The 25,590-nt window shown below is 36.4% G+C and overlaps 1 protein-coding gene across 7 annotated transcripts in view; it reads left to right on the top strand.

Moving 5' to 3' along the window:
- Positions 1 to 25,590, top strand: part of Pak3 (p21 (RAC1) activated kinase 3) — a 270,788-nt gene that overhangs the window by 148,450 nt on the left and 96,748 nt on the right. For 6 of the 7 annotated variants that reach the window (XM_070039896.1, XM_070039900.1, XM_070039895.1 and 3 more), the window contains one exon: positions 24,659 to 24,860. In XM_070039896.1, coding sequence (XP_069895997.1) covers positions 24,686 to 24,860 — 175 coding nt within the window. In that variant the 5' untranslated portion in view covers positions 24,659 to 24,685. Of the gene's footprint in view, positions 1 to 18,084; positions 18,150 to 24,658; positions 24,861 to 25,590 lie in introns of those variants that run through there. The other variant, XM_070039898.1, reaches the window with a different exon arrangement.

The raw sequence follows: 25,590 nt of genomic DNA, 5'->3' as shown, positions 1-25,590 counted from the left end.
TGATTTGCATTTCTTTTATGGCCAGGGAAGTTGAGCATTTCTTCATGTGTCTATTGGACACTCTTATTTCCTCTTCAGACAAGTCTCTCTTTAAGTCTTTAAGCCCACCAATTAATGGGGCAGTTTCTTAGAGGATTTTTTTGGAGGATTTAATTTTTTGAGTTCTAAGTATATTTAGATATGAGGCCCTTGTCTGGCTAGTGAAGATCATCTCCCAGACTGTGGGCTTTCTATTGATCTTACTAGCTATGTCCTTTGCCATGAAGAAGCTCTGAAGTTTCATTCAATCCCATTTATCCAAACTTTCATTGATTTGTTGTGTTTCTGGGTCTTTATTAAGAAAATTTCAGCCTGTGCCAAGTAGCCCTAGAATTTCTCCTATTCCTTCCTGTAATGTTTCCAGAGTGTCTGCTTTGACTTCGAGATCTGTGATCCATTTGGAGTTGATTCTGGTGCAGGGTGATATTTAAGGATCTAATTTTAATTTTCTACAGGTGTTTATTCAGTTTTGCAAGCACCATTTACTGAAGAAGCTGTGCTTCTTCCATTCTAATTTTTGGCTCCCTTATCAAATATTAGGTGGCTATAGGTCTGTGGGTTCATTTCTGGGTCTTCAGTTCTATTCCATTGGTACTCAGGTCTCTTCTTGTGCCAGTACCAAGCTGTTTTGATTACTATGGCTTTAGTGAGTTTATTTTCTAGAAGTGTGTGCCTTCTCTTGCCACCTGATTTCTCCCCAAGAGAGGGAGAAAATGAAAAATGTGTTTTCTTATTCACTCTAAATGGTTTTCTCTACAAAGGTGCATGACCTGAGTTTTATTCTTATGATCTGGAGGTACCTGTGGATTATACACTTTGCTTCCACCAGGCATCTCTAATATATCCACATCTATTTAATTCTATCTTAAAATCCAAAAATGAGATTCAAGAAAGGAAAAGTGGAAGGAGCTAGCTAGATATTAAAATTCACTTGGACCATGAGTATGCATATGCATATGTAGACCCCACTGAAATTTCAAGAGCTATTAAAAACAAGCAGAGATTCCCTGTGGGCGTGGGTAAAGGCAAGCTGAAGCAACTTTCTTGTACTGTAGATTTCCCTGCAAAAGGGTGAAAAGAAGCACAATCCAGGAGTCAAGCAGTGATTGGGAAACCTAGTGTTATAGCTGTGTGGTACCAAAGGCTTAGAAACATGACATTATCTTGTAACAACCTCCCCAGGGTATGGCTTCCTTGGTGAAGTCTTCCTGGAACAAAAGTGAATGCAAAACATGTGTAAGACACCACTTTACATGGATTCTGCATGCCATGGGAAGAAAGTACATGCTGGAACCTCATCCACCACTCTGACCCACAACATTACAATGATAGTAAAACTGACATCATATTATTAGTGAAGAGTCCTACTGGTAGAAAGCTAGCTAGGCCCAGGACAGATAGTATGAAACACAATTAAGAAGCTAAAAGGGCAGCTCAGCATATAGGAGGCAGAGGTAGGAAGATAATGGGTGGGCTATATAAAGAGAGAGAACTCAAAGTCAGTCTTCTCAGGAAGAAAAAGGAAACAGAGTTAAAAACAACAGAAAAGGAATGAAGGTAGGAAGGAAGGAAGGAAGGAAGGAAGGAAGGAAGGAAGGAAGGAAGGAAGGAAGGAGGGAAGGCAGGAAAGAAGGAAGGAAAGAAAGAAAGAAAGAAAATAAAGACAGAGAGAGGAAGAGAGGAGGCAGAGAGAGAAAGAAGAAAGAAAAAGAAAAATAATAGAAAGCAGGCAGAGAAAGAATGAAAGAAGCAGGCAAAGAGAAGGAAAGACAGAGAAAGACAGAAAGACAAACAAGGAAGGAATGAAGGAAGGAAGGAAGGAAGGAAGGAAGGAAGGAAGGAGAAAGAAAGAAAGGAAAGAAATGAAGGAAGGAATGAAGGAAGGAAGGAAGGAAGGAAGAAAAAGCAGAGAGAAGATGGAAGAATGTGAAGAAAGAAACAAAGAAAAAGCAATCAGGCAGGGGGAAGAAGGAATGAAGCAAGGAGAGAGAAAGAAAAGAAGTAAAGGAAAAAGAAAGAAGTCAGAGGAAGTAGGAAATAGAAAGAAAAGCAAAAAAGTAAGCAGGCAGAGAGAGGGAAGAAGAAAGGAAGGGACGGAGGCAAAGAGAGAAAAGGTAAGAGAAAGAATGAAACTCTAAAGGATATGTGCACAACAACATGTTGTCAGTACAAATCCAATGTCTCTCTTCTCTGCACTACTATTCTAGCAGCATTACCAGGTCAGATTGAAGGTGTTCTATGGGATCACATTGTGTCAGGCACAGAGGGAGTTCCAATGGGATGAAAGGCACATACTCTTCCCTTGAGGGATTTTTATTTGTGTGGAAAAGATGGTCACCTTGAAACAGTAGCACAAAGCCACATTCTTGAAGCTTGTATCACAATGATCTTTATCATAGAACTCAATAGTCTTCAGGTTCCAAAGGACATAAAGGCCTGTAAATGGTTGAGAACAGTGGTTAGGATTTAGAGAATTCACTTAGCAAAGTAAACCTCATAGACACCTTGCGTAGGCCAAGGCTGAGTTATCTTTCTGGAAGATTGTATAGCACAGCTGTCACTGGGCCTAAAGTAGAGGGGGGAATGTGAGTTAATTAAACTTTACTTAGTCACCACTTTCTCCTGGAGATAGCTTTAGAGAATTGGCCTGGAAGTTTTACATTTGATAGTTTCTTGTTAATATGTGAAAGTCACAAAAGGCAGTTTGTACAATTTTAGAACTGGTTGAATTTCAGAAAGAAACAAACTGCACCTTTATGAATTCACTTGAATTAAGAAAGAAGTATTAACTGATGATTAAATGATTTTATGTGATATTTTATAGCTTTCAAATATTAATGACCTGTTGTTTGAAGACAGCCCAGGCAGGAAAGTCCAAGAGAATTCTACCTCCAATTAACCAGAAAAAAAGCCACAGTGACCAGCCCTGGTACCAGCATCAAAAATAAACCTATGAAATCCTAGAAGAGGTGCTTTCATTTGATGCTACAGAACTTGGGAACAAACTTGTGGACTTATTCTCACGATAAGATCTAGTGAATGGTGGTAATTTTACTTAAGGCTTCTGAAACCCCTGGGAGTAGTGGTTAACATCTTCTATGGGTAGAATGTCTTTAATGATTTGAAAAAAGTTTCTACATGTGGGTCATTGGATTCCCACAACCTGCTGATGAGATGGTCTCTCTTTCCAGCTGAACATATTCAGACAGGCCAAGCAACACACCCAAGGTCATATAGCTCATTAGAAACAGAGTAGGCTGAGCAGGCAGACTTTCACACTGAATATTTATATGTTCACTTGGCAAAGCCTTCTGGGACTGCAGTTAGAAGAGCTATTGCCCAAGTGAAGGTGTGGCTCAAGAGGCAAAGAGCCAGCTGTGAGTAAGAAAACCAAGCAAGAGCAGGAGACCCTGAGTTCAATAATAACAACAACAAAACCCACAAAATTGTAGCTATTTGAATGGTACTTGATTTTTAAAAAAACTATACTTCTCTATATCCTGTGCAATGCCCAGTATGCTTCAAGAGTGTAACATGTGTTGCATTAAAACAGTATGCTTTGAAACAGGGATGAGTAATGATTATTATTTTCTTTCTTTTTTTTTAGCATTACTAGGACTTGAGCTCAGGGTCTTATACTAGGTTGGTAGGCATACTATCGTTTGAACCACATTCCTAACCCTTTTTGTATTTGCTTTTTTTTCCAGGGAAGGTATCACACTTTTTTTTGAATCAGCCTTACACTTAGATCTTCCTACCTAAATACCCTATGTAGCTGTGTTTATAGGTGTATAGCCCTATGTACGCCTTTTTTGTTGACATGATGGATCATTTGTGCTAACATTTTCCCCAGGCTAGAAGCTGAATTTCTCCCTATATCTTCCTCCTGAATAGACAAGACTACAAATGTCTTTTTTCTTTCTTTTTCTTTTTCTTTTTTTTTGGTTTGGTTCATGCCACTGAAAGAACAATGAATTCCAGACTGTGAGAAATTTCTTGACATATAAAAAACAGCCACAGACCTGTGGTACCACTTAGCCATTTTTCATCTGTTATGAAACTTACAAGAAAGCAAGTTCAGTAAATTTTGGAGAAAGGATGGGGGTAAGAAAACAAAAAGATAGGTGCACTTTTCTAATATTTATGTATCAGTATATCTAAATATTGAAACCAGGTGCTTGTGGCTCATACCTATAATCCTAGTTACTCAAGATGCTGAGATCACGGTTCAAAGCCATCCTGAGCAGGAAAGTCTCTGAGATTCTCATCTCTTATTAACCACCAAGAAGCAAAGTAGAGCTGTGACTCCAGAGGTAAAGCACTATCTTGATTGAAAAATTTCAGGGACAGTGCTCAGATGCCGAATTTCAAGACTCAGGACTCATGCACGCACGGCACACACACGGGTGTGTGCACCCCCCCACACACACACCACACACCACACCACACACCACACCACATTATTTGAACCACTCTTGGTTTCCATGATGTTCTACAGTCTGCCTCTTTGACAATCTTTCAGTAATCACAGAACTACCTTGCTTCTTCCAGCCTGTCTGTGCTGGCATTTCCCAAAGGTCTTCCGTCCTATTCTGTCTTCTTTTTGGGAAGTTTCACATCCTCCTATGCTGGTGGCATTCAAATTAAAATCTTCAGCCAATGTGTCAAGTTCATCTTAGAATAATTCCATCATCCAAAAGGAATGTGTCAGAACTGTATTTCAATTGTATTGACTGTCTTAATCTTATCTCTCATGAGAATAGAGTGAGTTACATATATATGTATTTTTCTACCATATGTAATATCTCTGTAAGCTTTTTATTATTGCTATGTAGTTTATAACTATCAAGGACAAAATGCTTAATTATTAGTCTTGCTGTCCACTAGATATTCCCAATTTAGATTTTAAGATATTTTTAATTTGTCACTCTTATTCTTTCATCTTTATGAATTCGCTTATACAAGAGTTATGTATTTAATGTATATTTGCAAGTGTTTAGTCATGGTAGAATTACAAATGTTTCTTGGTAGAGCCTTATAAATTTTAGATGAATTTTCTATAGAACTCATTACAATGGATATACCATTGTCCGAAAGACACTAGACTAATTTTCCTGAGAGTATAGCTATTACAGGTGGCTCAACGGCTGCTAATACAAAGGACCTCCAGCATGAATCACATCCTATTATCAACAGACCAAATTGATTGTTTTCATCAACATTCTACGCTATTTGGTTATTTTCATTTCACACATAAAGAAATCAAGATAGTTCTTTTTGGACTCCCAAACACAAATTAGAAGCTAAAAATAACCAATTTACCTTCCATGTTTCTCGACCTATTGGGATAGAATATATTTCTATTCTGTTTCCACTTCAAGTTCTCAAACTAGCTAATCCCATCGTGCCTGGCATCCCAGTTACCTTTAGCCAATGTCCAAAATAGAATGTCATTTTAAAGTCTATCTTCACCTGCCTTCCTTTTTCCATATTACTTGTTTTTCTCATTTTCTTAGTGTCACACTCTAATATATATATATATTTATATATACATATATATGCATATATACACACACCATACCACACACACACTCATATATATATATATATATTATATATATATGTATGTATTTGATCCATTCATCTACTGAGGGGCATCTGGGTTGGTTTCATATATTAGCTATGGTAAATAATGCTGCAAAAAACATAATTGTGCTGATAGCTTTAATATGGCCTTGTTTGTTTTCATTTGGGTAAATGCCCAAAAGTGGGATTGCAGGGTCATAGGGGAGCTCTATGTATAGTCTTTTGAATAACTTCCATACTGCTTTCCAGAGTGGTTGAACAAGTTTACACTCCCACCAACAGTACAATAGGCTTCCCTTTTAGCCATAACCCCTCTAGTATCTGTTATTAGATTTCTTGATTATAGCCATTCTAACTGGGGTGAGGTGGAATCTCAATGTTGTTTTGATTTGCATTTCTTTTATGGCGAGGGAAGTTGAGCATTTCTTCATGGGTCTATTGGACATTCTTATTTCCTCTTCAGAGAAGTCTCTCTTTAAGTCTTTAGCCCACTTATTAATGGGGCGGTTGTTTCTGAGAGGATTTGTCTTTGGAGGAGTTCTAAGTATATTTTAGATATGAGGCCTTTGTCTTTTGTAAGGTTAGTGAAGATCTTCTCCCAGACGGTGGGCTTTCTATTGATCTTGTTAGCTATGTCCTTTGCCATGTAGAAGCTCTGCAGTTTCATGCAATCCCATTTGTCCAACCTTTCATTGATTTGTGGCATTTCTGGGTCTTTATTAAGAAAACTTCAAGGTGGCTCAGTGGTAGAATGCTTGCCTTGCATACATAAGGCCCTGGGTTTGATTCCTCAGCACCACATAAGTATCAAAAGCCGGAAGTTGCACTGTGGCTCAAGTGGTAGAGTGCTAGCCTTGAGCTGAAGAGCTGAGGGACAGCACCCAGGCCCAGAGTTCGGGCCCATGACCCCCCCCCCGAAAAAACTTCAGCCTGTGCCAAGTAGCCCTAGAGTTTCTCCTATTCCTTCCTGTAATGTTTCCAGAGTGTCTGTTTTGACTTCAAGATCTTTTATCCATTTGGAGTTGATTCTGGTGCAAGATGATATATAAGGATCTAATTTTGGTTTTCTACAGGTGTTTAAGCAGTTTTGCAAGCACCATTTACTGAAGAGGCTGTCTTTCTTCCATTCTATTTTTTGGCTCCCTTATAAAATATTAGGTGGCTGTAGGTCTGTGAGTTCATTTCTGGGTCTTCAGTTCCATTCCATTGGTCTTCAGGTCTGTTCTTGTGCTAGTACCTAGCTGTTTTTATTTCTGTAGCCTTGTAGAGTTTGAAGTCTGATATTGTAATTCCTCCAGCACTGTTCTTTCTGCTAAGGATAATGCTTGCTATTCGGGGTCATTTATTATTCCATATGAATTTTTGGATTGCTGCTTCTATTTCATTGAAGAATGAGGTTAAGATATTGATGGGTATTACATTGAATTTATAGATAGCCTTTGACAGTATTACCATTTTCACCATGTTAATCCATCCTATGCAGGAGCATAGAAGGTTTTTCCTCTTCCTTATTTCTGCTTTAATTTCCTTTTTCAGGTTTTTAAAGGTTTTTGTTATAGAGGACCTTCACTTCTTTAGTTAATTCCTAGGTATTTTATTTTCTGTGGGGCTTTTACAAAAGAAGTTGCTTTCCTAATTTCAGCAGTGCTCTTCTTATTATTGGCATGCAGAAGAGCCATTGATTATTGGTCATAGGGGATGTGCTCTGGGCCTGGGCATTGTCCCTCAGCTCTTCAGCTCAAGGCTAGCACTCTACCACTTGAGCCATAGCACCAGGTTTTTTCTGCTTATGTGATGTTGAAGAATCGAACCCAGGGCCTCATGCATGCAAGGCAAGTACTCTACCACTCTACCAGCCCTCAATCCATTGATTTTTGAGGGTTAATTTTATACCCTGCTACTTTTTTTGAATCAGCTGGAGTAACTTGGGAGAGGAGTCCATGGGGCACTTTAAATACAAGATCATGTCATCTGCAAAGAGGGAGAGCCTTACTTCATCTTTCCCTATTTGGATCCCCTTTATGTTTGCATCTTGTCTTATTGCTCTAGCTAGGCATTCTAACACTACATTGAAGAGGAATGGAGAGAGCGGACATCCTTGTCTTCTTACTGTGTTTAAGGAACTGACTTTACCTTTTCACCATTAAATATAATGATGACTGTAGGGTTTTTCATACATGGCTTTTATTGTATTCAGAAGTGTTCCCTGGATTCCTAGCTTCTCCAGAGATTTCATTATAAAAGGGTGCTGGATCTTGTCAAATGCTTATTCTGTGTCTATTGAGATAATCATGTGGTTCTTATCCTTGCTCTTGTTGATATGATGTATTACATTAATTCATATGCTTATATTGAACCAGCTTTGCATCCCTGGAATGAATCCTGTTTGATCATGGTGTATGATTTTTTTGATGAGTTGTTGAAATCGATTGGCCAAAATTTTGTTGAGTTTTACATCAATGTTCATCAAAGAAATGGGTCTATAGGTCTCTTTCTTTGATGAGTCCTTGTCTGGTTTTGGATGAGGGTTATGATTGCTTCATAGAAGGAGTTTGGTAGTGAACTTTCATTTTCAATTTCATTGAAGATTTGGAGGAGTGTTGGTGTGAGTTCTGCTTTGAAGGCCTTGTAGAATTCAGCAGTGAACCCATCTTTTCCCAGCCTTTTCTTGGATGGGAGGTCTCTTATTGATGTTTCTAATTCAATGCTTGATATGGGTCTGTGAAGTTGGTGTAATTCATCTTGGTTTAATTTGGGCACATCAATATTTGCTAGAAATTCTTTCATTTCATCCGGATTCTCAAATTTATTAGCATAAAGGTTTGAGAAGTATTCCCTTATAATGTTCTGAATCTTGGTTGTTTCTGTGGTGATGTTTCCATTCTCACCTCTGAGTTTGTTTGTTTGGGTATATTATCTCCTTTTTCTGGTAAGATGTACTAAGGGTCTGTCAATTTTGTTAATTTTTTCAAAGAACCAACTCTTTGTTTTGTTGATTCTATGTTTTTTTTTTAACTCTAATTCATTTAATTCTGATTTAATTTTAATTACTTGTTTCTGTTGGATTGGTGTTTGGCTTGTTGCTCTTTTTCAAATCATTAAGTTGTTGGTTTAAGATCTATCCAATTTGGGGCTGGGAAGGTGGGTCAATGGTAGAGCGCTTGCCTTGCATGCATGAGGCCTTGGGTTCGATTCCTCAGCACCACATAAGCAAAAAGAAAAAAGCCGGAAGTGGTGCTGTGGCTCAAGTGGTAGAGCTCCAGCTTTGAGCTGAAGAGCTGAGGGACAGCGCTCAGGCCCAGAGTTCAGGCCCCATGACCAGACCCCCCCCCCAAAAAAAGATCTGTCCAATTTGTTGATATAACAACTCATAGCTATGAAATTTCCTCTGAGTACTGCCTTTGCTCTGTCCCAGAGGTGGTGGTAATTTGTGGGTTCATTTTTGTTGAATACATGAACATTTGAATTTTCTTTCTAATCTCTTCCATGACCCATTGGTGGCTCAACAGTGTGTTGTTCAGCCTCCATGTGTTACAGGATTTTCTTGGGTGGCATTTGGTGTTGAATTCTAATTTTATTCCCTTGTGGTCTGAGAGAATGCAAGATGTAATTTCAATGTTTCTCTATTTTGATAGATTTGTTTTGTTACCTAAAATGTGGTCTATTTTGGAGAATGTTCCATGTGCTGCTGAGAAGAATGTGTATTCTGTTGTTGATGGGTGATATATTCTATATATGTCTGTTAAGTCTAGTTGGTCTATGCAGTTGTTTAAATCTGCTGTTTCTCTGTTGAGTTTTTGCTGAGTTGATCTATCCAGCAGGGAAAGTGGTGCGTTATATTCACTGATGATCCATATCTTTGGATCTATGTGTGCTTTGAGGGAAAGTAGTGTTTCTTGGATAAATTTGGGTGCTATGATATTTGCTGACTAAATATTTAGAATTGTTATATCTTCCTGTAGGAGAGCTCCTTTTACTAGAATGTAGTATCATTTTTTATCTCTTCTCACTAATTTTAATTTTATTTCATATGATATTAGGATGGCAACTCCAGCTTATTTGTGGTAGATTTTATTCCAGCCTTTCACTTGCAGGATATGTTTGTTTTTGTAGGGAAGGTGTGTCTCTTGAAGACAGCAGATAGACAGATCCTGTTTTTTGATCCAATTAGAGATTCTATGTCATTTAATTGGAGAGTTAAGTCCATTAACATTGAAAGTTAGGATTGAGAGGTGTTTGGTAGTTCATGTCATATTATCCACCTTCTTAGGGGCTGTGTCACTTAGGTTCTGCCTATGTTTATCTGATTCTTTCGGAGCTGTTTCTTTGCCTTCTTTGTGTTCTACTTGTTTCTCTATGTGTAAGACATCTTTAAGTATCATTTGTAGTGATGGTTTGGTCGAGACATTTTTTTTCAGTTTTTCTTTGCAGTGGAAGGTTTTTATTTTCCCCTCAGTTATGAAGGAGAGTCTAGCTGGGTACACCATTCTTTATTGATAATTGTTTGTCTTTGGGGCATGCATACTTCATTCTAGGCTCTTCTTGCTTTCATGGTCTCTGCTGAGAAATCTGTAGTTATTTGGATTGGTTTTCTTTTATAGGTGATTGATATTTTCTCCCTGACAGCTTTAAGGATCCTTTCCTTGGTTTCTATTGATCCTGTCCAGATTACAATGTGGCGATGGGATGTCCTGTTCTGGTCTAGTCTATTTGGGTTTCTAAAGGCTTCTTCTATCTGAATGGGCATATCTTTTTGCATGTTTGGGAAGTTCTCGCTAGGATTCTGTTAAATAAATTTCCTAGACCTTTGGCTTCTATTTCTAGGGCCTCTTCTACACCCATTAACCTTAAATTAGACCTTCTGATTATGTCTTATAAATGCTGAATATATCTATCATATTTTTTCGATTTGTTTTGAATACTTGTATATTCTTTCTCTATAATGTCTAAACTATCTTCTATCCCAGAGATATGGTTTTCTGCATGGTGTAGGCTACTGTCCAGACTTTCTACTTTGTTTTTTATTTCCCTTCTAAATGTACAGTTTTAATGGCTTCAACTTCATTGTTGAAGCTTTGTTTCAGATCTTGTATGGATTTCTTTGCCTCCTTGATTTGGTTTTCTATGTTCACTCTCAAATCCCTTAGTTGAGTGGTTATACTTTTACTGGACTCCCTTTCTTTTATTGGAATTCATTCAGCTTTCTGGTTGTGGATTCCATGAATTACTCTATTAATCTTTTGTTTGCCTCATCACACTCATGCATAGCCTTATGTAGGCTAAAGCTTACATAAACATTCAGCATGTTTACCAGTAGTGTTTGTAAAGCATTTTGAGAGGTATCCTCTGGATTTTTTTTATTAAATGCTCTGTTGCCTGTTTGTCCTGGGTGGGAGTTGAAATTCCTTGACTTGCCATTTTTCTTGTGTTTCTGTGGCTTGTTCTGCCCATCTGGGAATGAAAGCAAATACAGCTCCTCACTAGAACACAAGTACCAACCCAGAGCCCTGTGGTTGCACAGATTTTGGAGATTTGCAATTAATGATGGGTGCTTTCACTCTCTCTCTCACCTTTTTGGGAGTGAGTGTATGTACAATTACACAGAAGAACACAATTCTAAGACAAACACCTACCCAGAGCTCTGTCGTTGCAGACTTTGGGAGTTTACAATCAACGATGTGTATTTTCACTCTATCTCGCCCATTTTGGAGTGCGATTATATCCTGTTACACACCAGAACACACATCTAAGACTAGCACTTACCCAAAGCACTGTAGAAGAACAGACTTTGGGGTATTACAATCAACAATGAGAGTTTTCACAGTATCTCACTTTTGGGGGGTGAGAGTGTATCAATTACACACAAAATTACAATTCTAAAACATGTCCCCACCCAGAGTCCTGTACTTACACAGGAATTGGAGGTTCACACTTAAAATGGGTATTTTCACTATTTCTTCTTTTTTGGATTTGTAAATATCTCCACTTCCCCACCAGAACACAATTTTATGGTGAGCCTGAACCCAAAGCCCTGTAGTTGCACCGACTTTGAAAGTTCTCACTCATTAATAGGTGTTTTCACTAAATCTCTCCTTTTTTGGAGATGAAAGTATATCCAGTCCCTCATCAGAACACAATTTTAAGATAAGCACCAACTCAAAGTCCTGTGATCGTGTAGACTTTGGAGATACACAATCCAAATAGGTATATCACTCTATCTGTCCTCTGTTGAATATGTAAGTATGCCCAATACCACCACTGAGCACAGATTTAAGACAAAATCCACACCCAGGAGTTGACTCATTTTAGCGGTTCCCAATCATAGATAGGTGTTCCCTTATTTACCTCTACTTATCTTTGTCAGAGGAGGGGTATTATGTTTCACAAGTGGGGATTATTAGTAGTTGTAATCAGTGAGTAGCTATATTATGAGGTTTAGAATGGTTTGGGCCAAAGGGGTAACTCTCTGCACCACTTTGGCACAGTCTCACTGGCTACAGCTATAGTCTAGCTCAATGTTTTACACTTGGGGATCAACAAGTAAAGAAATGGAAGAGAGAATGAAGGAGTAGAAATAATTGTAAATGGATTGAGGTGTAGTAAGAAGAAAGATTAAGATATACAATGAAATATAGAAGGAAAAAAAAACAGATTAGAGGGACGTAGCAAAGGAAAGGAAAAGAGAGGAAAGTTATAACCTAACTTCTAAATAACAAAACAAAAAAGTAATGACGAAAAATATACATTAAAAAATTAGAACAATTATGTATATATGAAGTAATAATACTAAAATTGGAATACTAATATTGTGCAGTAGGGAATTAGGTGATCAATTTATATTCTGAATTAAGTCTATACACATTTAAAAAGAAAGCCTAGTGGTCACCATATGCTGTGTATCCAGTTGTGAACAGAACAGCAATTAGGAAGGAGGAAAAACACCAGGAGCAAGTCCTTTTCTTAAACTTAGATATGTGATAGATATTGTCACTTTAATAATAGTTGTAAAATTCAAAGTGAATCCTATTATCCCAGTCTTCACACCTCTTCATATGGTTAGAAAGACTATAAATCCCATAGAGAAGAATGCAAGGTCAAGAACTTTTACTCCATGTATCTTAATATGATTCTAGTTGATTCCCAATCCATGTATCTTAATATTATTCTAGTTGATTCCCAATCTCTTCTTGGTCTCTACTCTCCTCTGAGCCTGAACTCACTGTTCCTGTGTCCAAAACCTGGCTTTCCCATTATTTGATCACTTGTTTTTCTTAATGCGACTCCTATGTACTTTCTTTGTGAAGCTTCCTTTTTGTAGACTGTTAAGCATCTCTTTTTTTCCCTCTCTCTCTCCCCCTCCCCATCTCTCCTCTTCAGTGACAACCTGCTTTATTTTTGCACAGTGCTGTCATGCTGATACACCCATTATATTTTAAGACTCTTCAAGGATAAGTACTGTTTCTTGTTCATTTCTCACCCTAAAATCTTGTAAACTTCTATTCATCCTTCAATACACTATTCAAAAGGCATGTCCTCTCACACCGCTAGGCAACATTAACTTTCCTTCCGAAGTATTTTCCGGTACCTTGGTACATACTAGCCATGGTGTCAATACTAAATTAATTAATAGACTTGTAAAAATTCAATGATTTTCTAAATGTCACAGAATAATCCCGAAATAGAATTGGAATTATTTCATAATTATTTATTAAAGGCATTTCTTTGGGGGTTTATAAGAGACTTACTACCATTCAGGGGACTGAGACAAGAGATTCGTAAGTTCAAAGCCAGCCTGGGCTATTTAGTAAGGTCCAAGGAAGCATGAACTATGTAGTAAGACATTTTCTCAACAAACAAACCAATAAACCAACAATATCTAGTAACTAAAAATCAACCTCCCAGATTAAGACTATATAACAAGATATAATTTGTTCCTAAAATGTAATATAAAAGCATAGAGTTTATTTTCCCAATCATTATATGCCTCATACATTTACCCAAAGTAGTCTATTATGTTCAAACATATAGTTACTTGTCAAGAAGTTGTTTTATGTCTCATTCTACTGAGTTTTTCCTTTCGTAGTTCATCAGGAGTCAGTGTCCTGGCTTTTAGCCTTGTGCATGTTACTTCTGTAGGTTTAAGATCTCTTTTCTTCCTTATACAGAAGTAAGATCACTTAGTTCAGCAGAAACAGGTATTTGTGCCCAAGAAACCTTATTTAGCATGCTTGAGAATATTCATTTGTTAGAATGTATTATTGAGTATGATACCTTATGACAACCTAGGGCTTTTTACATTTCAAGTCCTGATGATACACTGGGAACATTAGCTACACTTCGTATTCTATTTTTCCAAGGCATCTAATGCCTACCTCGGTTGCAACTCGACAGTAGCTGTTTGAAACCATGGACTGATCTTTATTCATCCCTTTCTATACTCCCTATACCAAATGCTATAGTTTAGACATATGAATAATGGTGGCAGGAGAATATAAAAGGCTGTGTTATTTTTGGAACAATATCTCGCACATTTCTTATGTCTGGTAATATGATTATTACATTGATTTTTCATATAAAAGGATAACACCAGTTAAAATAATGCTTATCTTTTTCTAAAGTCATATAGCTCTTATTTTATTAAATACTCTTTCTTTTGCAGTTTAAGTAACCATTACTTGTTTGTGTGTGATTGTATTTCTTTGTGTGTGTGTGTGTGTGTGTGTGTGTGTGTGTGTGTGTGTGTGTGTGTGTGTGTGTGTGTGTGTGTACTGTTCCTAGGGCTTGAACTCAGGGCTTTGCCACTGTTCCTGAGCTTTTCTACTCAAGGTTCATGCAATACCAATCAAGCCACAGCTTCCCTTATGGCTTTTTTGGTGGTTAATTGGAGAGAAGTGTCTCAGATTTTCATGCCTGAGCTGGCTTCAAACTGAGATCCTAAGATCTCAGCTTTCTGTGTAGCTAGGATTACGGGTATGAGTCACTGGCACCTGGCTTATAGTTGTCTTTCAGTCTGCATATCTGGCCAACATTTTATATATTATATGCAGACTCAGATGAAACCTTCTGATTGAGTGTGTAACATTACTAGGGGATAGGCACTTATTATCTCCTTATGCCTATCACCTGACACTGTGCCTGGAACATGAGAAATAATAAAGGTGTATTGTTTGAGAGATGAGTACACACAGAGATGGGTGTTTAAGGAGCCTTAATAATAGATCATATTATCTGCCTTCTCAAAGAGTGGTATGTCTTTGTTTTGGTTTCAGGATTCCTTGAAATAAAAGTTAACCAGAAATAAAAAAGGATAAAGCATTGATTGATATATTTTCCTATAAAAGGCAATGTTGGTTTAATATGTCTGTAACATATCAATGTTTATTATTATGCCATTCCTGAGACTAGGGTATACCTAGTAGGTGGTTGACATGATTGGGATTGTGGTGACACCAGAAATTTACCAAGATCAATTGAAGGAGAAATAACATACTGAGATGAATAACTTCATTTTATGAACACAGGTTTCCCTCCCTTTCTTTCCTCAATATTATTGTCTAGATGTGTTCTAAGAAACAATTCATATTCCATGGGACTAATTTGGAAACCGTGGATTGATTTCCCCCTCAGGTCTTCCTGACTCTATCTCCTTATAGAAAAACCTGCCCCTGCTTTATCTGCAATTTTCTTCCCAGAGTATCTGTATCATATATTCCTCCCCAAAATGTGAGGGTTGGACCCTGTTATCTCAGCTTGAGGTATTTCCAGGGCCACAGAAAGACAAAGCTACAAAGCAGTCTTTTCTTTGTTGATTGTGTGATTGGGTAGGATCTGTAGTAGGCTGAACCAATCATAAGTCATATCTTCTATAAATGCTCAGTGGGAGCTATAACTAAGTAGTACAGTAATGAAGAGCAAGGGGACAATACTACCTAATGGATCCAACAACTTTCAAATGAAGAGTTTATGTGAATTGGCTAGAAGGCTATGGAGAAGCCAGCATACTCAATTGTGAGATCATCTTTCAAATTAGGCTTTTGGTTTCTAGAAAATTGTTTTGAGTGGATTATGAGCTTTTCTCATACCTATGGCCAGTTTTCATTAAAACAAAATATTTGCCTTTGATGGGAGTTAGAGATGGGGAATGTTTATAAGTAGGGCTATGGCCATCTAGATGTTTATACCCAACCATTGTGAAGTGGGATAAGTGGAAAGTAAGTCTTCTCACATCCCATTCTTTCTGCAGCATTTGAAGGAAATGTTTTGTTAAGGATGGAAAGATTTATTTTGTCTGTTTCAGAGGTTTTTGTTCATAGTTGGCTGACTCCATTGCTTTGGGCTTGAGGTTAAGCTGAGAGGGAGTTGGTGTTCACTTGGTTTCCAAGAAAGAGAAGGAAGGGGAGAGGAAAAAGGAAAGAAAAGGCTTGGAAAGACAGAAACAGATATAGACACAGAGAGAGATGCTTTCTAAAGCAGTTCCCTAATAAGATGCTGAAATACATTCTCAGTTCTTCTAAAATTTAGAAATGGAAGCATTTTTCTATTGATTTTTTTAAAAGATTTTTCTGTAATAGGGTTTGTGCTTGATTAGGCTGGTACTCTACCATTAGAGCCATGCCTCAATCTTTGGTTTTTAATGGTTATTTTGAAGATAAAGTCTAGCAAATGTTTATGCCCAGTCTGTCCTTCAAGTATAATCCTTCAGATCTCAGCCTCCTGAGATTACAGGAGGATTACAATAAGACTTTCTATTAACATACATTAGTTGTACAAGTGGGAAGCTTCATTGTGAATTTTCTATATATGCATACAATGTACCTTATCAAATGCTCCTCATCTGTCACTCTCCTTTATCCTCTTCCCATTTCTTTAAACAATTTCAACAGTTTTTTTGTTTTATTTTCATATATATAAACATATTTATGAAAAATATAGATATAATACTTTAACAATATGCACCCTCATTCTTTACTCCATTTTCCCTCACTTTCCTGCTGATACCCCCTAGCAGAGCTTGTTATACTTTTCTGTCATTTTTTTAGTATGTATTAATTGAACTGTGATGTTTATTCTGGTTAAGAAACAGAAACTTGAGGAAAATTTGCTTCACTTTTTGTGAGCACAAATTCATTGTCCACCATTATGGCAAAATAAAGGTACTTTTTATGGGAAATGTGAGCTCTGTTAACGTTGATCTAGGCTTCGAGTTTAGAAATAAGGTCACCACTCGTTTGTCTTCATGTAGCTTTTCTCTTTGAACATGCTATGGATACCTTCCCTATGGAATGCTGATCTTGAAACAGAGAAAGAATCTAGGATGATAAGCTCTAATTCATAAATTTAAATGTAGCAAAAACTGAATTTCTATACTCAAATGGGAGGAAATGTGTGGATACTTTAAGTTGGGTGGCTAAGGGAATGGTATGATTATCATCCATGCATAGTAACAAAGAGCAGCCAATACTCCGAAGACTGAATACTTTCATTTATCAGATACTGCTTAACTGGGCTCCTAGTCTGCATCTAATTTTTTCCATCTGAATGTTTTTAAGGATGTCGTATTCTTTGTTTGGAAACACAAAAGTATTTCATAACTAGATTAGGCTTCCCTTTTTCCCCCACTTATTTCTTTGAAGTATCTTTTAGAGTAATTATTTCTTTTTTGCTTAAAAATTTCTGTATCTTTGTAGTTTATGCATCTTACCTTCTCTTCTTAGAAGTGTCAATATTGGAAATGAAAAGACTGAAACTGGTAATAATGCATTGATTTGCAAATATAAATATACATCAGATAATCACTGGCATTTTCTTGGCTTTAGCTCATGCAGCATATACAATGAATAATAAAGTATGGTACTCATATATTTAGAAGCTTAAGAATTCATTCCAAAATAAACCCTATTCTTCCCTCATACTGCATACAGTATATGTGATCTGGAATATGGTGGTTTATTACCAATTTTCTTATGTGTGATCTCACATTCAAATTTGGAACTATAATATACTGGCCTCTGGGACTCAAATAATATCAAGCTTTAACTGAAAACAATTGAATTCACTTGTAAAATGTGTAAGCAGAGAAACCAATCTCATTTGCTTGTGTGAATGAGAGAGAAAATGAATGTATTCCATATGAGTGTGCTTGTATGTATGTCAGCAGTGAGCTATCTCTTGCATAATCTAAGATTGAAACTAGGCAGCTGTAAAAAGAGCCAGTGCCTCCCTTGCTTGTCCGGCTGCTTTTGCAAATCTCCTGCCTAACAAGAAGCCCAACTCCTCCTGATCAAATGATCTTAGAAATGGCTTCCCTCCATTACACACTGTAATGCTATCTCCCCGGCGGGGCTCTTTGAAACAGCACACCCTTGTCTCTGATAGCAGAGTTCTGTTGGTGAGTGCCCCAGAAGAGGCAAGCCCCAAAACAAGTTCATCTAAGAATTGGCACACCCAACGAACAGAACCTTTTGAAGTTCTGGCAGTAAACCACCCAATTTTGAGCCTTTGGATGGGAAAAACAATTGAAATCAGTAAGTACCAGCCTGCAGTCCTTTGAAATGAAAAAGCTATACTATTTACCACTATCTATACTATTTATGACTATCTTAAAAACCGAAGTGCATATTAGAAAATTGTGTGTTTATGTGTTTACTTAGCTACATGTTGTATTTGCATAGTGTATAGCTGAAAGAAAATTTGCCAGAGTCCAGAAGTTTAAAGTGTTCTAATCTCAATTCTTTAACTTTTTTTGTGACCCTAAGCAGATCACTTAATCTATACATTTTGTAAATTTCTTATATGAGAAATGGAGATTGAAGCCCTTCTTCATGATATTGTCAGGTTCAAATAAGAGCAAGGCATAGATGCTCTTTAGTTTTTAACAAAGCCATATATTTTAAATATGAGATGTTTGTAACTGGATGTTAGCTGACTTTTAAATGAGGCTCAGTTGCTTTGCAATTAGATTAGTGTTGATATTTCCAAAGAGTCTTCTTAGCTCAAACCTGTTGTAAGTTGGCATGTAGGCTTATGACAGACGATGAAAACTTACTTATGACTAAAATAAATTCATGAATTATATAGAGCTCTGTTTAATAACCTCAGATATAATGCTTATTGAGAAGAAGATACTGTACTATGTCGTATGAAAGTATATAGGTATAAGGGAGGGTCTCTTACCCTTAAGGAGCTTATGATCTAGTGAGAGAAATGATATGCACAATTTGAGAAGATGATGAAAAAACTAAGTGGAGTCCATCTGATCAGCTATAGGGAAGGGTTGTCTTTTGCTCACTTACGTTGGAAGTGATATGTACTTTTAGAGCTTCTGAGAGACACAGAATTAACCTATTCTCCTCCCGTGAAATGCCCCACTTGGATATCATAGCCTATTATGGAAAGTAATATTTTGGAAAGTGTGTAAAAATATTAAAATTCAGGTTGCTATGCTTTTTATTTTATTAGCTATAAATATTTGTACAAAGGACTTGCAATTCAATGAAGTAGGGTATGAAAACAATGCATTTTGAAAAATGTCACCCCTTTTAACATGCTCACACATCCCTCCCAACCCATCCTCTCCCTCACTTTTCTTAATTTTGTAGGATATATATTGAATTCTTGACTGCACTCTCCCTGCTTTTCCTCTTCATGCACAATATTTCTTTAATTCTTAAAATATTATTCCTTTAGTAGAGAGTTAGATGATTATTTTTCCTTGCCTTTTTATTATTGTTTTTACATTTTTAAAATGTCTTCTATATTTTCTTAGATTATTCATCATAATTGAGTGATCTGGGCGGTTCATTGCTAATAATTCATCCAAGAAAAAAATGTGTTTGGTGTTAGCATAGGCTACAGAGCATGGTCTATTTCCAAGTTAAGTCTACATCTGAAAGCTAAGCATCTTGAAAACATATGCTTTAAGATACAAAGAAACCTAGAAAATGCTAATGGTTTAAGTCTACAATATCCACCATCAACATACAATTCAGTGTAGATATTATTTTTCTAATAAAGGTAGCATCCTGGTCCTCTTATACAAGGAACATACCAATGTTGAACCATTGTCAAGGGAGAGATCAGTTGACACTAGTTTTATATTTACTTAATACTTTGAAGTGTAAAAGCTATCTTTAAAAATTTAATTCTGATCTAAATAGCTAATTCTTGTATTGAATTACCACCACGGTCTCCTGCCAAAGAATTTTTCTGGGTGCTAAAATTAGCAATATTAGTAAGTTCATTATGGATATTTTCTCTAGCCTGTATCCCAGTCCTGTGTGAAATCCCCAGTTTGATATAAAAAAGATAATAAACTATGATGCTGTGCTCATAAATTTGTGATAACAACTTTGTGTTGCTGGTGGCTTTAGAGCTTTCACCTATGGTTTCATTAGATGGTGATAGTGGCTGTGCATTTGCTGGTGTGGTCTTTGGTTTTTTGAAAAGAAGCAGTAATTAGTTTTCACTCAAAAATAAGTAGTCACAGGTTTTGAAAGCACACAGAACAATGCAGCCATGTATTTGTTTCTGTATGTGTCTCTGATGGTATGAGATGTGATGAAAATATTTATTTCATTTGCTTATGGTTTAATAGATGGCCTTGCAAGTTGTAGGACAAGAATTTCCAGATTCCTGTCTTTTGCATATATAGAGCACCTTTAGCTAATAGGCACAAAAGGCAGTTTTGGATGCATTCTATTCAATACATACCATCCTAGGAATTTTGGTCACATTAACTAGAATGTAGTTGACTACCTATCATTTCCCTTCTTTTCTGATCTATAAAAATCCATACCTTGTTTTCGTGCTTATTGATCGATCATTTTCTGAGTATTTAGTTTGACACTACATTAAGAGAATATATTTTGGTGGATTGGAAAAATAATGGCAATTTTTATCATTCCTATTTATTTCATCTACATTTGTCATTCATCTTATTTTAGTATTGGGGATTGAATCCAGGGCCTTCTGCATTCCCGGCATGTGCTCTCCTACTTAAGTCCCACCCTCAGGCCTTTTGTTTAAATTTGGGGACTGGCCTAGAACTTGAGATCTTCCTACTTCCAATAGTAGTTTTCCTCTAAAATATTTGGCAGTAAAATTCTGTGTTAAAAGGCAAGTCAGTGAAGGATGTGTGTGTGTGTGTGTGTGTGTGTGTGTGTGTGTGTGTGTGTGTGTGTGTGTGTGTGTGTGTGTGTGTGTTCGTGTATTCACTAGTGTACATATGTTCTCACACTTGAACATGAGACTTCATGGAGAGAGGAAATTTGGGAAAGAAAGAGGGAGTTTTGTAGTATTCTGGAAAAGGAATGTTTATACTTCTTGGTTATCATGAAACACAGTTACTTTTTTTATTGAAGATGAATTTCAAGTGTAATTACAGAGTAATTACAATTCTCTCTAAAGAATCCAATTCTCTCTAAAGAAAACTAATAGCTAAACGTGAAATCAAATTTGTGAACAGATATTAATTGCTGCTGTTCATGAATTCGTGTTAGCTGATTCTCCATGCTGCTAAGAGCCTGTTGAAGATCTAATGTGCCCCTCACTTACAAGTGTCCATTCTGTTGTAGAAGTGGACAATAATAGTTAAACTTTGAAGATAAACAGTTTTTTGATTGACTTGATAGAGAATAATGGTGCTTTTGTACAATTCTTGAAATAGAGCCTACAGCTATCCCAAGCAAAATAGTCTTCCAGATCTTGGAAATAATGACATCATATGTAGATTGAACCAGTGATCCATTAATACTGTACTTTGTAACAAGTTGTCTCCAAAAAAGATATGGCTTAGGAAGTTGGTATCATTTACAATCATAACAAATCTCCTTTTCCTACATTTGTGGAATAGGAGATACTTCCACTCAGGGAAACAAATGCATTAACATCAAGGCTTCCTTAAATGTTCCTGCCTTTTCTTCATAGGTCCAAAAGTGAGCTTTGAAGCATTTGCTTTGAAAGTGGGCTAAAGATAACAAGAACTTCGTGCATTTATACTTGTGTCACAAAATCAGGATTTTGTGGAGTAAATACAATATGATTATTATTGGTTGTACCTTAAAAAGCATAATAAGCATTGAGGTAAAATCAGGATAATTCAAGCAAAACTAACTCAAGTTTCTAGGTAAAGAGATGATTAGATTTAGCTCATGCTGTACTATGTTTTCAGTGTGGAACAGGATATAAGACTTCATTCTCATTTCCATGTCCCTAAAAGGTTTCTTCCAACTCCTCTTAGGACATTAATGAGTTGAATGGAATTAAAACAATTCCAGTATAGTAGAAGTAGAAAGATTTGTCTTATAAGTTAGGTTCTTGGCACACTGACTATGATAATGATAATAACGAGAGTATGTGTTGAAATTTGGGCTTTTGATTACTGGTGCAACACAGAAGAGAATTAGAGTTTTATAGTCCAAGTAGGTCTTCTCAACATAAACTACACATGGTAAGGTGATGTCAAGGGCAATCAGGTAGCCTGAAAAGAAGCAGGGCATCTACCACCTTCTCCGGTTAGAGTGTAATTAGGGAGGAAAAAGACCACTGTGCTGTGAGCCACACCTATTTATCAAGACCTAAGGAGCACAGTATTCTAAATTATGTAGTTTCCCTAGAATCCTTGCTGTCCCAGACTCTCACTTGCTTTATAATGCAAGATCTAGATTGTTGTAAAGAGGTCAAACATGTTGCTTTAACTTCTGTCATCTTAAGTTAAAGAATATGTCATCAGAATAAGTTAAAGAATATATCATCTAGAGAATGGTGGCTCTCTGTCCCTGTTAGACACTTTTTCCCCCTGAAATCTATCTTCTGGGTATTTCTATTTAAATGCTCTATTTCTTTCCAATAATTTCCACGTTTAATTTTTACCAAGATAGATTCTGAGATTTGCATAACAATCACCTCATATTTAGACATTAATTTTGAATGGCAGAAAAATCAATCTGGTGGCAAATTCTTCTCAGTAGCTAAAATAAAGTAGAAAGAATGTCATAGACGGGTTAAATAAATCTTAACCCACTTTTTTCATTATAAGAATGGTGAATATAGAAGCAGCAAAATAATCAAAATGTGAAAGAGAATGTAGAATTAATGCTGGTTTCATATTCTTGTTAGAATATTTACTGGTTCTGTTGATACTTAGGCATGTAAATTATGCTTGATGACACAGTTACTTTTTCATTGTACGTCATGTCCTAGACTTACCTATATAGGAACATATAAGGCTGATCAACTTGTGAGAAGTAGAAACAAAACAATTATTGCTGAGTGCTTTCACTATTGTAATACTTTAAAAAATTCAGAATTTGTTTTATTTTATTAAGAAAGTATAAGACATGACAAAGAAAAAGATCTTCTATCCAAATGGAAATCAAGCCTATTGATAGTTGGCAGTCACTTGAGCAGAAGATATATTTATTAATATCAATCAATCAATCAATAAATAACTTATTGTTAAAACTTAAGAGAAATTAGAAAATAGTGAAAATTAAATTTTATTGGTATATATTAATTATTCAAAGAAAGTGTTTCATTAAGATAATTTCATACACATATAAATAATTTAATTTGATCATACTTATCTCCCTATTATTCTCTTCTTGTGCTTATTGGTCTTCTTCTCAAATAATCCCCCTTTTACTTTGTATCATTTTGTTTAAATATATAGACTATATGAGAAGGAACATGCAATATTTATCTTTCTGAGTCTAGCTTGTTTTGCTTAACATGATGATCTCCAGTTCTATCCATTTTCCTATAACAACATGATTTCATCAAATCTAGTAAAATTTTATGTAACAATTTAACATTAAGTTCATTATGGAAAATAATAAACACATTGTAACCACTAAAGGACTAAAGTGTACTCCATTACATCATTTCTTATTTCTGTAGTTAATGAGAAATTGACCCTTTTTTATTCTCATTGCTGTACTTAGATTTGCTAGTAATGTTGTTAGACTAAAATGATATGCTAAGTCATATTTAGAGATTTCTCATGTTCCTAAATCAGTGCCTGGTAATATTGGTAAATTAAGAGACTCCGTTGTGATGAGAGTTGATTTTCCTCGTAATCAAACTAAAGATTCACTTGGAAGGTAGCTTTACCAATAAATTTGTGCTGACAAGTGTCCTGGTGTAAGATGAAAACTTGAGTTAGAACATGTAAACAGTTGAAGACAGAAACTTCCTTGAAGAGTCAATGCTTTTCGAGTTTACTTCCATCTCCCAATGAAATGAAATCCAAATATACCTGGCTTTGGCATAAGACGCTAAAGAATTATGAAAATAAGAGCAAATAAATTGCTAAAATCCAGACTCAGCCTGGTTACCTCTGTCACTTCCCTTGTTCTTTTTTTCTAGGTCATAAAACTTGACAGAAAGTAAGGTTATAGCTTCTCAGGGCTCTGGAGCTCATCTTTGTTCATGGTGACATTCAAACCACTTCTGTCTTTCACCTGCTTGGGGGAGAAGGTGCTCTATTGTTTTCCCTAACAGTACATGCCAATTCTGCTGTAACTGCAGACCTATGGAGTGGATACTTGATTCATTACCTTAAAAACAGCACAAAATATTTTATATATCAGGTATGCACAAAGAAGAAATAGACATCACGTGGTTGTGGGTCATTAAACATCACACTGGCTAAACCAGTGTCTGTTCTAAATTCTGAGGAGTTTGTGTGCCACTTGAACACTACAATCACCAGTATATGGTTGTAAAGATGATCTTAAATTATTGAGAGATTGTATATGTAAAACACAAAGTAAAATGTCATTGTAGGAAAAACAAGGGACCCTAAGAGTTTGTGTATATGTATAGATCAATTGATCATTTTTGCCTTCACTTTCCTCCTTTTACAGGTACATTGTAATCTTTGAGGAAATAAATCCCTTCCCTCTAGAAGGGGAAAAAATGTTCAATATAATCCACATAAAACCTGAGAAAACATGAGAACAACATTTGCCATATTTACTAGATTCGTTTCAGGCCAGTCCCTCCTTAATATCTATTTTTTCCTCCTTTTCTTTAGGAACTGTGAACTCAGCTGTAACTGAAAATGTCTGACAGTCTGGATAATGAAGAAAAACCCCCAGCTCCCCCAATGAGGATGAATAGCAACAATCGGGATTCTTCAGCACTCAACCACAGCACCAAACCACTTCCCATGGCTCCAGAAGAGAAGAACAAGAAAGCCAGGCTTCGCTCTATCTTCCCAGGAGGAGGGGATAAAAGTAAAGTATCAGTGGCCGGGCATTGAAAGGGGGCTAGTTTATTTTCACTGTTACTTTTCTTTCGTGGTCCATCATTTCTTTAGCATTGAATGTTCAGGACTTGCCTGACCTTTACATCTACATCCTCAAAGGTTACCTTTTGTCAGAGGATCGTGTTTAATTGACTTACTGTGGCATGATAGAAAATATACATATGATGTGTTTGCCTTTCCCATAAAATTGAATTTATAACATTAAGTCAAGGGAAATCATAGCAACAGTACCGGATTGAGTATATAAACAGTAACTTTCTTTGTGATACCATAGAATAGAAGTTAAAGCAATCTCTTCCTAATTGCAAGTTAGCACTTTTGGTAATTTAAATATTGGTATATTTACTTCTGTATACCTTTTTGGTAACTGAAGATTGTGAGTTGCACATTTGGGAGTCAGTCCATGTTGACACAAGTTGTCTGCCTATCTGTCTGACCATATCACAAGACAGGAAGAAACAAAGTCACTTATTCCCTTTTTTATTCTACCAATTGACCCCTACAGAATCAGTCCTATGTACACTAAATATCAAAATATATTATCATTTACTCATGTGGTGTTCATGATATAACTGGGTGCTTAAATATCATATGCTAACATGTAGGGATGATTGTGGGTATGAAATGTGTGGAAAGTAATTATTGGGTTGTATTAATTACCATAAAGCTGAAATGTGACTGTGAGAAGAATGTGAGAA

The sequence above is a fragment of the Dipodomys merriami genome, unplaced genomic scaffold, assembly GCF_024711535.1.
Source record: "Dipodomys merriami isolate MVZ:Mamm:240054 unplaced genomic scaffold, mDipMer1.0.p SCAF_3, whole genome shotgun sequence".
NCBI classification, from domain to species: Eukaryota; Metazoa; Chordata; class Mammalia; order Rodentia; family Heteromyidae; genus Dipodomys; species Dipodomys merriami.
Note: the sequence above shows the minus strand (reverse complement) of the source record. Positions and strands in the feature narration are given on the sequence as shown.